The sequence below is a fragment of the Lissotriton helveticus genome, chromosome 3_1 (assembly GCF_964261635.1).
Source record: "Lissotriton helveticus chromosome 3_1, aLisHel1.1, whole genome shotgun sequence".
In the NCBI taxonomy this organism is placed as follows: Eukaryota; Metazoa; Chordata; class Amphibia; order Caudata; family Salamandridae; genus Lissotriton; species Lissotriton helveticus.
The window spans coordinates 136,546,538-136,561,414 of record NC_136061.1 but is presented as its reverse complement, the minus strand read 5'-3'; the positions used below and the strand labels follow the sequence as shown (position 1 = coordinate 136,561,414).

The 14,877-nt window shown below is 43.9% G+C and overlaps 1 protein-coding gene across 3 annotated transcripts in view; it reads left to right on the top strand.

Moving 5' to 3' along the window:
- The window catches only part of GALNT17 (polypeptide N-acetylgalactosaminyltransferase 17), a 1,757,718-nt gene that overhangs the window by 1,600,455 nt on the left and 142,386 nt on the right, over positions 1–14,877 (top strand). For all 3 annotated transcript variants that reach the window (XM_078679403.1, XM_078679405.1, XM_078679404.1), the window contains one exon: positions 9,170–9,307. In XM_078679403.1, coding sequence (XP_078535529.1) covers positions 9,170–9,307 — 138 coding nt within the window. The remainder of the gene's footprint in view (positions 1–9,169; positions 9,308–14,877) is intronic.

Sequence of the window (14,877 nt, the reverse complement as noted above, 5' to 3'; positions counted from 1 at the left end):
ACCATCCTAAATTAGCATATGCACCAGTTAATCTGCACATATGGAAAGCTTGAGACAACTGTCAAGGGCAATGCAAAGGCAAAATGAATACTCAATAGAAATGTTTTCGATTATCATATCTCACCCCGCCTCTAACCCCGCCCATTAGCCACGCCCCTAACTCAATTTAATGAGTGCCTGCACTTATTTTATTCCATTTGAAACACTGACCCCAACCCATAGTGTACCCAAGTCTATGTAGGTGTTTTCACTGCATTCAAAGTGTTTTAAGCATAGCACTGGTCCTGGCCTGGCTAGGCAGAGCCCAGGGTCAGTCAGAGTCAGTTACCACCAGTCAGCAAAAGGTTGGGGGGTGTTCAGGTCACAGGATGACTTTGCAACAATAGATATGTTAATAATGCTAATTGTACAGCATCATTATTGTTTAGCATCATTATTAACATATAAGATAATTGTACAGTACAAACCGAGCCAATCTCCAACCTCCTTATACCTTCATACAAGTCGAGTACATAACCCTGCAGTACAGCCCTTCCTATTAGGTGACCTGGTGCCAGCACCAAGGGTATTCCACGCCCTCGGTGAGAGAACGTGATATTACATTCTCCACAGTACACCGGCCTTTGCTAATCTCTGCACTGAAAGGTTTAAACAGCCTACCAGTGTATATTTGCATTCTTTGTACATTTTTGCAGAAAAGTGTCTGGCGACGTTCTGAATGTCGAAGTGGGTCACAGCCAGGTTTGAGGTTAAGAAAGACGTGCTTGGGCCTGAAATAAATACCTATGCGGACACACACCCGAAATGTCTACCCCCCATTCTCAGATTCTGGTACAGGCCCTGCTGGCATAATAAGGCAGCTGAAAGAGACTGCAGGAGAATGCAGGTTCCAGAGACAAAACCGCTCTGGTTTGTACGGATTTGTGAGTGTGGCCTGAAATGACAGACGTTTCGAACACCGGAATTGCACGTGTTCCACAAAAAGTAGTCCGCACGTTGCAATCATCTTTTCCGCCCTCATATCGGATTTATTCTTACTGACAAGCCCCCTGTTTTGCATACAGTCTGTTGGTGTCAATCTCTGGGGGCCAAGGATGCTGGATGGTTTTTCAGCCAAAGGTGTGTAAGCAGTCAACGCTGGAAAGTGTGTCATTAGTTACAATGTCGTGCTCCTCTTTTACCGTTCTAGAAATATGGAAAACGAGAATTACGTATTTTTTTCCAGATTAGCAAATTAATTGGTGCTCCCTCATCTTGCATGGGGTGTGCGGGACAGAGTTCTTCAAAGGGGAAAATATTTACCAGTAGAGACAATAAACTTCTTTTCCCCACATGTAAACTCCAGTATTCTACACTGAGAATGCATACTGGACCATGAGTTTGCCTGCACACATCTAATACGGGTAAGATTCACATTGCACAGTAGTGTTATTCTGCAAATTCTAAAAACGACGTAAATCTAAGCACGAGGGGCGCGATCACAAAAGCATTTATCAGTACTTGGAACAGTGGTACTGGAGTACTCTCTCACGTGCCCTGAATTATCCAGCAAACATCCAACCCCCAATTAGTAAAAGTGCAAAGAGGGCACCGCGCTGTCAATTATTGTGTAAACTGGATCCTAAAATTCTCCTTTTAAATGTTCTACGGCTAATTCCTATAGGCATGGAAAGCACTGGAAACAGTTTCTACTCGACATTTTGTGAATAGGTCCCGATATTAGAAAATCAGTGCTTTCTAATGTGAAATTGGTTTCCTGCTGTGCCTAATGAACTTTGCAGAAAATTGAGAAAACATTAAGAAAGCAGCCACCTGTAACAAAGGGCACAGTTTAATGACTGAATTCGTGCTCTAATGCTATTTCTTACATAAATTAAATGAGTACATAAATTAATCTAAATCGTACCTCTTTGAAAATGATCTCTTTTATTCACAACATCTTAAGAACTTCTGCTTCGGCACATTATGCCTTCATTAAGCTCCCTCTGAAGCATTTGTCAAAGTGTTAGGAAGTGACAGAGAAAATGTGTTGATAATAGGTTTCTTCAGCACCTCATGGTAAGATACAGTGTGATAATTATCTTGGTACCTTTTGCTTTTTTTATTGTTTCTCATTAGCCTGTGATTTTCACCTTGCATGTGTTGTCTGCTTCCTGCTTGCGTTAAAACAGCCTTGGGAATTTGTTCTTGCTAATTATGTGAGCGGGGTTTTTAATGATGCTTTCTGACGTGTTTGCATCTGACCTTGGCATGGGTCTTGAGGTGTTTCACAAGAGTCATCAAAAATGAAAGGTTAAGAGGGATTGTGACTAAATGCTTCCTATGAAAAAACGCAAAGGGCCCAAATAACACCAAAGAAATTGATGATAGAACATATGTGACCTTTATTCTGAGTATCTGTAGTTGAGGTAAGCCATACATTGGGAAAACTATAAAATGGCTGCATCTGAGGTTGAACACATGAGTCAATAAACGGTGACTATGCCAGACATGATGGATGCAGTGTGTGTGCGGACCACATGTAGATGAAGCTATGACTATATGTGTATGTTTTTTGCCATAGATTTCTAGACATTCTAGGCATTCCAAGCACACCCTAGTACCACAATATGTTCACAGATAGATATCCATAAAGCAGCCAGAGACGCTTTAAGGATTGGGCAAAGTGGGTGCTGGCCGATTGCCCCGGCCTTTCAGCCCCCCACCCCCCAAATAGTCAGCTCAATCTGAAGCGTCTTGCCCTGAAGACTTTGTAATAATCCTTAAACATTGTTTTAAGTACTGTATTCCTTCAATTTACTATCAATATGGGTGATGTGTCTGAGTGTATTACAGACATTTTGCAGAGAGATGTGTTTGTTTCATGCAGCATCAATAAAAAAGTTTCTATTAGGGCGAAACAAGACCTCAAATTTGAGAAATGAGTAGGAGTCACAGAGTAGTAGTAGTAGTAGTAAGTTTATTGTTTGATTAATTAAAATCATTACAAACCCCCCCAATGTCCATAAAAACGTAGTAAAAATATCATTACATTTATAAATACACCTAATTTTGACATGGTTCCATGATTATATAAAAGGATATTGTTACTTTTTATTAAAAATTTGGGGACCTTTTGGAAAAGATAATTGTATAGTATAAGCCCCAGTGTTCCAAATTGTAATATTCGTGCACCACTATTTGCGACTTGCTGCTAGACGCTGGTAAGCATGCTGACCGTTCATTAATGTTATTGGTCGGCTGTTGAAAGGTGACGTTGATCCTGCTTATTTCGTTTACTCTCCGTCAGCTTGCCGTAAGAGGTTTCTGACCATTGTCATGAATTTGACGCCCCTGCAGACCAAGATAATGGAAGCGCCTTCCAGCCAGCTTATCACTGCTTGTCTGCATGAACGAATGTTCAAATCATTGAAGATGAATTTTAAATACTGTCTCCTCTGTTCCAGGACTGCTGGACAAGCACATAATAAGTGGGTTACAGATTCTGATTTAAAACCACATAGTCGACAGTTTGCAGATTGATAGGGCTTTTTCCAAGTTGGATGCAGGTCTTTTGAGTCATGCAAGCCCATGCAGAAGTTTGTAAAGCTCTTTTTTAATTGCAAACTGAAGTGAGCAGATAGATAATTTTGGGGCCTTAGGGTTCTATATGAGTTGATGACTGTCCACCCATACCGGCGCTTGGTGATTGCTTTTTTGTCAGCCAGCAGGGATTTCTTTTTAGCTGCGGCGTTTACGGCTTTGCCGAAGCTTACTCTATCTTCCCCGTTTTCCCACGATGTTTGTAGTTCCAGCTCGGTCAAAGCTGTTCTCAAAAAGCTTCCCCATGAGCTCGGTGTTTCTAGGTTCATCTGGTGCTTAATTTCATCCCAGCATAGTTTATTCAGGGTGTCCGGGATGGAACAGCGGAATTTTTGACAAAGTTTGACGAAGCTACTCATTACCCGGAATTTCTGGTGCTGTAAGCCAAATTCCAGTCGAACCTGAGAAGGAGAGGCAGATTTTGGCAGCTCAAAAACAGCCTTGTGAATCCTAGTCTGGAGCTCGTTCAATAAGTTTGCATCTTTTCCACACCAGGTGACTAAACCGTACGATAGGCTGGGCTGGATTTGTGCGGCCATGACTTTTAGCAGATGAGTGTAGTTCGGGCAGTCTAGTTTTTTACGTAGTAGTCTGTAAGCATAGATTAGTGATTGGGCTTTGGCTTTTAAAGCCAATTTGTGTTCCTTGTGAGATGTGCCCTGCTCAATTATTATGCCAAGATATTTATATGAGCGCTGCTCTTCCACAGTTACCCCTTTTACCGACCATTTAAACTTTGGTTTTTTGGGATCCACTAAGCGAACAATTTTTGTTTTTTCTTTGTTTAGCTCCAGTTGTTCCTGATCCAAGTAGGATGCTAAGTAGTTTATTGATCTCTGTAAGCCAATGGGAGTTTGGCTCAATAAGACAATGTCATCTGCATATTGTAGGATGGCGACTGACTCGTTGGCCATGTTCGGAGGGTGACAATCTGCTTTTTCAATATACTGTGCGATATCTGAAAGAAACAAATTAAAGAGGCTGGGAGCTAGAACGCATCCTTGTTTCAATCCTCGCTGCGTAAAAATGCTCGGGGTTGTGCTACACCCATCGCCCAGCTTTACTCTAGCCCAGGTTTCCATGTAAAGGGCAGTTATGGCGTTAAGCATTTCTCCTGGCAAGCCCCAGCCCTTAGGTTTGTTCCAGAGAAGACTCCTGCTTACTCGGTCGAATGCGGCTTTGCTGTCCACAAAGCATGCAAAGAGTTGGGATTTCTTTCTTAACGCTTTTTCAGTTAAGAGTGCTAGGGTGGCCAGGTTGGTTGAGGTGCCCATCCCTTGCCTGAAGCCCGTCTGGAACTTGGGGATTATGTTCTTCTCCTCCATCCAATCTTGAAGCTGGGCTAACAGACAAGAAGCGTACAGCTTGGCCTCCACATCGATCAGCGAGATCAGTCTGTAATTGCCCGGCTTACGGTGGTCACCCTTTTTATATATAGGGTGGATAATATTCCCTTTCCAGGAAGCCGGGACTTTGGACTGTATGTAGATCTCATTGAAGATGGGAGTAAGGTAGGAGGACCAGAAATCTAGGTCGTTCTTGAAGATAGCATTGGGGAGGCCATTTGGACCTGCCGCTCCCTTGGACTTGAGTTTTAAAATACGACCTCTTAGTTCCTTTGCGCTGGTCAAATTATTCGGCTCTTTACTAGCTGTCTCAGGACTTGTTACTCTTCCTCCCAAATAGTGCGGGTTGGGAACTGATTGCATTTCCTCTTGAACAGGATGCTGCCCTCCAGGCCGTTCTACAGGGCCTGATGCTATGTTGCTGTACAGAGTTTTCACATGGTGAACCCACGATTCTTGACCGATTCCCGCTTCTTGCTGTAATGTTGGGCCAGTTGACAATTTGTTTATTATGCCCCAGAAGTCGCTGCGATTGGGCTTTTTGCTTGCGGACAGTAATTGTGTCCAGATAGCCCCCTTGTACGCTATTTTTGCTCCGTCAGGTTCCTCCTATAATTGATCCTTAATTGGCACAGCTTCCAATTTTTTATTTTACTTCCTTTGTTTGCTGCTCGTGATTGTTGTTGTACCTCTCTTGCAAGCCCTCTTTTTTGATCTCGCAGCTCATTATTGAACCAGGGCTCTCTTTTGATCACCTTCCTTGAAGTCCGACCTAATGTGGCTGGGAACCTTTGGACTAATAGCTGGGCCAGCTGTTCCCAAGTTTTGATGCAATCGACTACTGTTTGTGGGCCCTGTTTGCCCAAGTATTCCCTGACTGTCTCCTGGATGGTGACACTGCTCCCTGCCATTTTAGTTTTCGGAGGCTAAACTTTTCAGGGTATTGTGCTATGGACTTAATTTTTTGGGCAAACTTTACTTTGATGGTCATTCTTACAATAAGGGGCAGATGATCACTTTCGACTCGTGATGTAATTTTAAAAGTGTCGATTTGTGAAAGCAGATTGTTGCTGATGATGAAAAAATCTATTGTTGAAGACACTTTTCCGCTCAAAAATGTAGCAGCCGCTGGAATGTCACCCGTGATTTTCCCGTTCAAGATTGTCAGACCGAGAGGTTCTAGTTCGTCCACTAGTGTTCTGGCTCCCAGATTATCTTGCCTTTTACTTTTGTGCAGGGAGTTCGCTATGAGATTGCAATTAAAGTCACCTGAAATAACCATTTGGCAGTGCTGATGATTTTTCTGCAGAGATTTTATTAAATTTGTTAGAGTTGTGTATTTTTCGTTCTGCTTTTTTCTTTCAGGATGGATATAAACGTTGATTACTAATAGTTGCCTCTTACTTTCATCAAACGAATGTTTGCCGTTTAATTTGGTCACTTGGACCCAATTAGTCCCCGTGTCCAATTCCTCGGTTGACCAGTCCAGATTTTGTGTTATCTAAGTTGAAAGGCCCCCTCTTGGGTGCCCGAAGCTCGAGAATTTTTCTGCCAAAATGTGGAATTCTATGAATCCGGGAATTGAGGTTGGAGACAGATTCCACGTTTCCTGGAGCAGGATTATGTCGTGATGAATAAGGAACGCTAATATTTCGTGGTCCTGCCCCATATCTTTAAACCCATGGACATTCCATGAGCAGAACGTGACGTAAGCTGGTCGAACTTCTTCCATGTCGGGGGCCCGCCTCCATTTGCCTGATGCACTTTTCATTTCTACGTTAGGTATACTTGTTGTTTAATGTTTTCGAGACCCAGGACCAATCCCTATTTTCCTGAGAACTTCCCTCTGTTTTTCCAGGACTTCCCTTTTTGTTCAACCTGTTCTCATTAAAAGGGATGGGGGGCGAATTGGAGCGTGCACCGCGCACGCATGTGTTATGATTTTTCCCTGGTAAGTCCACATCTTTTAGATTTTTAAGGAGGGGGTGCGGATACCTGGGGCGTTTATGAACCTTCAGCGTAATTCCCCAGGCTAGAAACCTAGCGTTCTTTGAGTATATTTTATCCACCACATCCTTTGAGGACCAGGTTGTCAGGGTCTCTTCGATTGCTGTCCTTGGGGATTGTTTGAATTCTACGACTATTAGATCTTGAGAACGAATTCCTTTTAGTTCCGGAATTTCATTAAATAGCCTCAACAGGTTCCCTCTATTTAGGATATCTTGTTTTCCTTTGTTCATATATTCGGGAACGAATGTCAATTTCGATTCAAACCCCTCTGACTGGTTATGGTCACTATGGCTGGGGGATAAAGTTTCCTTGCTTCCGGTTTCAGGGGTTGTTGTTGATGGGGTGGCCTTTTCAGGTCGTGGTTCGTGCTCTTTGGCTGCGGCATTTACCTCCCTCGTGTTCCATTCCCTCGTGTTCCATTCCCTCATTCCCGATTTTTTTATTGCTTTTTTCCCTGATGGCACCGGCTCTAAATCCTGATGTTGGAGTTTGAAATGATGAGCAGTGCCAGTTATTGTGATCTCTATTGGGTTGATAAGCATTTCAGCCTGAGAGGTTGTTATTGCCTGAAGCTTCTTAGCTGGGGAGGCTTTTCGATTTGCCGGTTCTGGCCCTTTTTTCCTTTCCTCTTTGGGGTGCTCCTGTGTATCTGTGCTTGGATCTCTATTACACCTGGATTCTCCTTTGCCTGACAAGTGAATTGTTTTCCCTCGCCCTTCTCCTTTTTCTTTTACTTCATTGCTTTCTAATTGCAGCGCTTCCTGAGTAGTTTTCTGGCCTGCTTTGCCCTCCGGAGAGGATCCTGTGCCTGTGTAGAGGATTTGATCTGACTTTTGAGAGATTATTGAAACCACACATCATTATCCCTGAATATTAGATGTAAACACATTGAGAATTTGGACAAGTGTGCCTGTGCACTGTTAGTGACCTGGTTAAAAAAGGAATGACAGAGCAGATATCGGGTCATAAATCCAGAGCTATTCCAAACAGGACCCCCAAAGTACGTTTGGCCCGGGCCCCCAAAAATCCTCAAAATGTCCCTGAAAGCAGTATTTCATTAGAAATACTCAGGACTCAATCACCCCTCTGAGGGTATCTGAAGAAAACAACACAAGGAGTGATGTAAAATGCCAAGTTGGCTGTGGATAGTTTGGACTCAAACGTCTCTTATCAGTTTCGCTGAGGAGCACCAACCCCCCCCCCCATCAAAAGAGAGCTCAGAGTACTTCTTTGCCCACGTGTAAACTATTTTGCAATGTGTAAACACTCCCTGCGCACACTTTGTCAGCTGTTTTGTCTCTAAATTTCGACAAGTGTAGGTGCAGACCACAGCTATGTTTCTATTGCCTAAACGTATTTAAATCCCATTTGTGCCAATACAGATCTGCAGATCCTATTTTTATCGAACATGATTTGTCTTTTGGGATAGCACTTTTGAGCTGCCGAAATTTAGCTGTCACAATTTCAGTGAACAGTGAATTTTAGTGAACACACAATTTTAGTGAACTACTTTTGAAGCCATTCACACCAAGGGCCCTACTACAATGTAAGTCAGAAAGCCTTGTACCGCAGGTCAGAGGCTTTCTGACTTACATAGTTGGTTTCAGATCCGACAGCCTTATTACGATGACGGCTGTCGGATTTGAAACTGGCTGGTCAGAGGCCTCTCAGAATCCCCTATGTACGGCGTTTACGCTGTGGGGATTATGATAACAGTTTTGGACAGGTTTCAATGTGGGCTTTCTGACATGAAAAGGCTGTCGGAAAGCGACTTTGGGGGCCCCTAAAGAGCTTCCTTGCTATAGAGGCCTGCGGTTGGAGGCTGGGTTAATCCCTGCACCGCATGACAGGCACCATGAGGCGCCTGCCACATGGCTCTGGGGTTAACAAAAACACCAATTTCTCGATGGAAGATTGAGCTACAGCCGGTATACGGCCAGAGCACAAGTTCCCATAGAGAGATTGGATTGTGCCACCATACCGTGTGCAGTCACATCCTAATAATGAGGTCGGGACCGCTGATCCGAGGTCAGTCGGTCCCGATTCCGCCACTGTGTGTGCCCAACATCGTAATGAGGGCCGAAGTGTGAAATAGAGTAAAGACAAAACGAAACAGGACAACTGAGAAAAACAAACTAAATATAAAGAAAATATGCTGTACAAATGCATAGACATGATATACAGTTTACTTGGTGAAGTAGCATGTGCATTATTTTGTCTTTTTCTTTCAGAATCCGGGAATTGATATTGGTGATGTCTCTGAAAGAAGAGCACTGAGGAAAAGCCTAAAGTGCAAAAACTTTGATTGGTATCTGGACAACGTGTATCCAGAGATGAGAAGATACAATAACACTGTTGCTTATGGGGAGGTAATGTCACATAATTTCAACAGTTTTGAGACCTTTGCATCCCCGAATCTGTTCAGTAAATACACGATGGGTCTGACAGTGCTTGGGAGGCATTAGTGGGCGAAGCTGTCAGAGCACTCATGATGTGAACATTCCTGCTGTATTACCAGTATGCAGAGGCAATAATTGTGTCAAATGTTGTTGTTGGTGGCATTGCTACTATGGATTAAAACATCTGCAAAATTGTAATGGTTGGTTAAAAAACCTTCATTAGTAATTACTTTTAGAGGAACACACAGCAATCTACTTTTCAGTAACTTAAGTGGTGGTATCAAAGTATTACCCCTGAGGTAAAAAATGCGGGGTTCCAGAGACAAAGGAGTGACGTTAAGCCTGTGCCAAAAAGTATGTAGTTAGCCGAGTTTGTCCCTGATGAGGTGGGAGCTCCTCATATCTCAGGTATATATCTCTAATGCCTCCTTGTCTGTCTTCCTCATCCCAGTCCTAAGAGATGAGTTAATCTTTCGACCTCACAGACATCGTTTACAAGCCACATTTTTTATACCTTGTTCTTGGTAAGGTTTGCCTTCCCAACACAGGCAAGATTTTGTTTTGCTCTTTGGTATGTATTTATTAAGGTTCTTCCTATCTCAAGCTTGCTCTAGCAGTCTTGTGCACCACTATCAGCCGCTACTGTTTGTCAAGCAGACGTGGGTCCCTTGCTCACTGTGCCACTGGATTCAAGTTAGCCTGGCTGATGAGGGGTGATACCCCGAAACCGGTCCCAGAATGCTTGTTTCTGGTCCAGAGAGGACCCGGCTTGACTGTTCAGGCTGGACTGTTCCCATCAAGAGCAGGATCAAGACTGATTTGCATATGGCTGGTTCCAAACTGGAGTGGCATATTGGGCAAAAGAACAATGGATTTAACTCAGCTCTCTTGACTGGGGGTGAATGTTTAATTCATTCAGCATTCTGTCCCTCATTTGTTGCCAACGCAACTTTCTAACAGTCGCCCTTTCAGAATTGTGTCTTAAAATCCAATTTTAGCGATAAAGAGAATTAATTTTAAATTACAATTCATTTGAGTCTCCTTGCTCCCAATCCAAACCTAGCAGTTAATAAATGTAATAAGGTTATTCAGTGTTAGTCAATGGTAGAGATAGGCCTTACAGCAGTAAAAACCGACTTTAGGAGCTTTTCACTACCAGGACATGTAACACAAACTCACTTGTTCTCCTTTTTAAATTCAAGGCATCCTGCCCTATGAGCCTTTAGAACCTACCTTGGGGATGATTTATATATATATTAAAAGGAATGGATGTTATTTTGCCAGGTTAAAATGGCAGTTTAAAACTGCATTACAGGCTGCAATAGCAGACACGAGGAATGTTTTAATTTGCTACTTTAGTTGGTGGCACAATGAACATTGTAGGCCCATTAGTAGCATTTAAGTTACAGGACCTGGGTAATTGCAGTGCCATATACTAGAGACTTATACGTAAATTAAATGTACCAATCAGGTGTAGGTCAATCTTATAATGTTTTAGGGGGAGAACACTAACACTTTACCACTGGTTAGCAGTGCCTGTCCTAAAGCCAGCAAAACAGATTTAGCAAAGCAGGAGGTGTAAAGGCAAAAGGTTTGCATGGCCACCCTGCAGAGAGGGCTAAGTCCAACAATTTCCTTTTCTTGAGTTTGGTGCTCTCAGTTTTTCAACAGTGGTATTAATCATTTACACATAATGGTAATTCCAACTGGCTCACATGTGACAATTGTTCTGTGCAATCTGCCGAGTAGCTGCAGTTTAGATAAACATGTAGTCATACAGCAATGTAAGAAACTCTTTCTAACTTCAGTAAAAGCAAGGTAAACCGTTTAGCTAGTCTCAGGTCAATTTAGTAAATAGGTCAGTTTCCATAGCAACAAGACATCTCTTTTAAACATGGGTCTAGCACATAATAACTGTTTCAAACAGCACAGCAAAGGTGCTAGCTGATAAGTTTATCTGAGTGCACTGAGCTGCATTGCCAGCTCATGCAAAGAAAATCTGCAGCTATGCGTGATATTAGTGTTTTAGTGTGGCGATGTGAATGGCAGCACTAAACTGTGTTAGTCTAACCCCTCATGCGTGGTTCTTAGCGGGGTTAGCTCCTTTTCAAATGAGTGATATGTCTTTCAAAGGGTTTCCCTCCCTCCACCTCTTCTGCGGCAGGGGCGGCTCTAGGCTCATGGCGGCCCTGGGCAGGGAGCGTAGGTAGGGAGACCCAGATGAGGGGGTCCGGGTGGGGCGGAGCGCGGAGGCCAGTGAAGAGGGGGGTGGGGGGTGTCAGGGTGTTTGGAAGTGGAACAGAGCCGGAGGCTGCCAAATCCCTGCCAGGGGCCGCCATGCAAATATGTATCCATCCTCAGAGGATTATTATATTAAGGATATATATTGGCATGGTGGCCCCTGGGGTTTGGTGGCCCTGTGCAGGTGCACAGCTTGCACATGCCTAAGGCCGCCTCTGTCTGCGGATGCCTCCTTCGCTCCTTTCCTAACTCTCTTCCTCCTCCACCACATTCACTTGATCATGCAATATGTTTGACTGTCGCCAACGCTACACTGCCTATGTATTCTCTTGCATTAAGGGTCTCTTGTCCCTGTGGTGCATACACCTAGTTATTGTATATAATGTTGCAACTATCTTTACATTAGAGACATTTAGTTTTTTTCCTAAGCGCAATATTTTTGGAATGTCATAGTTCTGTTTACTCTGCAAGTAAACTGCATTAGAAGTTAAACTTTCCTGAACCACACATTTTCGTCTCTAATCTACTACAAACCCTCTCACACCCACATGCTCAATGCACAAGAAAACCTCCAGGCTCAGCCCTATATTGCCATTCCCTCAGGCCATCTCGCCTTTTTAAAGGGTCTTTACTTGAACAGTGGCTTCTTCCTCTTAATTAGTACCCATGTATTTATGTCTTTCAACTAAATGCTTATTTACTATCTGCTTTTTTTAATATCCTTTCCACTCTACTTAGACCAAACCCCTATGTCAACATTCGACATCTTTTAGTTCCTGTATTCTCAGCTGTGCCTTGTCTGCGTCCTGCAACACCTAATTTAATGTTTAAAAAGGCGTTTAGAATCCTTTATAGTTGGTTAATTGATGAAGTGTAATGTGTGTCCAAGTGGGCTCGGTCTGTGTCACTTTTGCAGTATAACAACTGAATTTGTAAGGATTCCCATTTATATTAATTGTATGTAAAAGCTTAAAGTCTGGCTGGCCTACAGTTCTGGCATGGCTCTGGCCCGCCCATATAAACACCACACGTCTGCTATATTACATATATATGTCTGAGTTAATAAAACGATTATTTCATATGTTATTGTATATTTTGGCCCCTGTACTCCACGTATTCGTAAATTAAGTCCTGAATATTTGAAAACGACTATACATGACAAAAGCTCTTTATAAATCACTTTTAATAAGTACCCTTACATCACCCAAATTCTATGAAACCATACTCTGAGGCCCCTAATCAGAAGCGCCTTGAGACAGTTCAAATTGTGCTGTAGGCTTTACAAAACACGTACATTATTACTAATAAAGAAAATATATCAATATGCATAAAAACTACGCAGGCAAGATTTTTTGAGCTAAAAATTCAAGCCGCAGCTAATTCAGCTAAAGAAACGTATCGCATAATACGGAGTCTTACTAAAGTCCCTGACCCCCCGCCCCTACTAGACCCCTCGGGCACTAGGTGCAACCAGCTTGCGGAGTTTTTCTCAGCAAAAATCCATACCATCCTTTCTACCCTTCCCCCCCTGACCACCCCCCCTCCCTCCCTTTCCGTCCTGTCCTGTACAGAAGCTCCTGGTCTCCATACTTACGACCGGGTGACCATCGAGTTATTCCTTACCACGCTGCTATCAATAAAGAGCGGGGCACCTTCAGACCCAGCGCCAACCAGCAAACTTCAATTAGTCGCCACTACGGTGGCCCCCTCCTTCACCAACCTCATTAATGCGTCCCTGGAAATGGGCACCGTACCAACCAATTGGAAAAAGGCCACAGTCAGGGCACTTCTTAAGAAACCCCACTTAGACCCTACGGACCTATCCAACTTCCGACCCATTTCTCTCCTCCCGGTGATTAGTAAGGTGGCCGAACGAATTGTCAACCAACAACTCTCCTCTTACCTGGAAAAAAATAAACTCTTACGCAGACTCACAGACGGGGTTCAGACCAGGACAGGGGACAGACACCGCACTACTAGCCGTGGTCGAGGAGGCAAGATCCATCATAGATCAGGGGGGATCAGTGGCAGTGATCCTCCTTGATCTAAGCGCCGCCTTCGACACGGTGGATCACGCTATCCTTATCCATCGACTTAGCGTGATAGGCATAGCTGGTGCCGCCCTGTCCTGGATCAAATCCTTCTTGGAAGGGAGAACCTTCCAGGTATCAGACGGTACGAGCACGTCCAAAGCACTTCCATTACAGTGTGGGGTCCCACAGGGCTCCTCCCTGAGCCCCACACTTTTTAATGTTTATATGTCCCCCCTGGAAGACATCATCTCCCCGTTCGGCGTTAAGTCAGTAATGTACGCCGACGACACACAGCTGGTTGTGTCAATAAGCCAGTCAAGAAAAAGCCTAGACAACCTAGCAGCCTGTCTAGAGAATATCTATAAGTGGATGACGGAATCACGGCTGAAACTAAACGGCGAGAAGTCTGAAATCCTCCTCCTGGGAAATCCACGCAAACTCCCTTCATCCCTCGTCTGGCCAAGCTGTATGGGTCCACCCCCCCCACCCAAAGCAGAAGTCAAAAGTCTTGGCATTTGGTTAGACCAGGACCTGAATTTCAAATCTCAGGCAAGAAAAACTGCCGGGGCCTGCCTTGGCCTCATCAAAACAGCACGAAAGGTCCTTCACCTTGTCCCCTTCCAATCTAGGAAACTACTCATGCAGGGTCTAGTGAACTCCAGGCTGGACTATGGAAATGCTCTATACTTAGGGGCTCCCGCCTCGGTCATTCACAGATTGCAATGTGCACAAAATGCCGCGGCAAGACTCTTGACAGGAACCAAACCCAGATGCTCAGCCAAGCCAGCGCTCAAAAGCCTACACTGGCTACCGGTCAAAGAAAGAATCAACTTCAAGACCCTATGCATCTCGCATAAAATAATGCAGGGGAAGGGGCCACCGATTCTGAGTTCCATGATCAAACCCCACCACTCAAACAGGCAGCTCAGATCGGATTCCCTTTCACTGGCCAGTGTCCCCAGAATACAAAAGACCCGATCAGGGGGGCGAATGTTTTCCTATAATGCCCCGAAGTTGTGGAATTCCCTACCAATCTTTATCCGGAAAGAACACAATCTTCTTGCCTTCCGTAGGCATCTAAAAACATGGCTCTTCCCATAGTCCCCATCTCTTCCTTGGTAAGATAGGTCTTCTGTCAGCGCTGGGATGCCCTAGGGTAGCTATGCGCTCTATAAATCCCTATCCAAAATCCAAATCCAAATCCAAATCCATATATTTGTGTACAGAGGCGTGAGTCCTATTTGTACTACAGTGTGATCTTCTAGT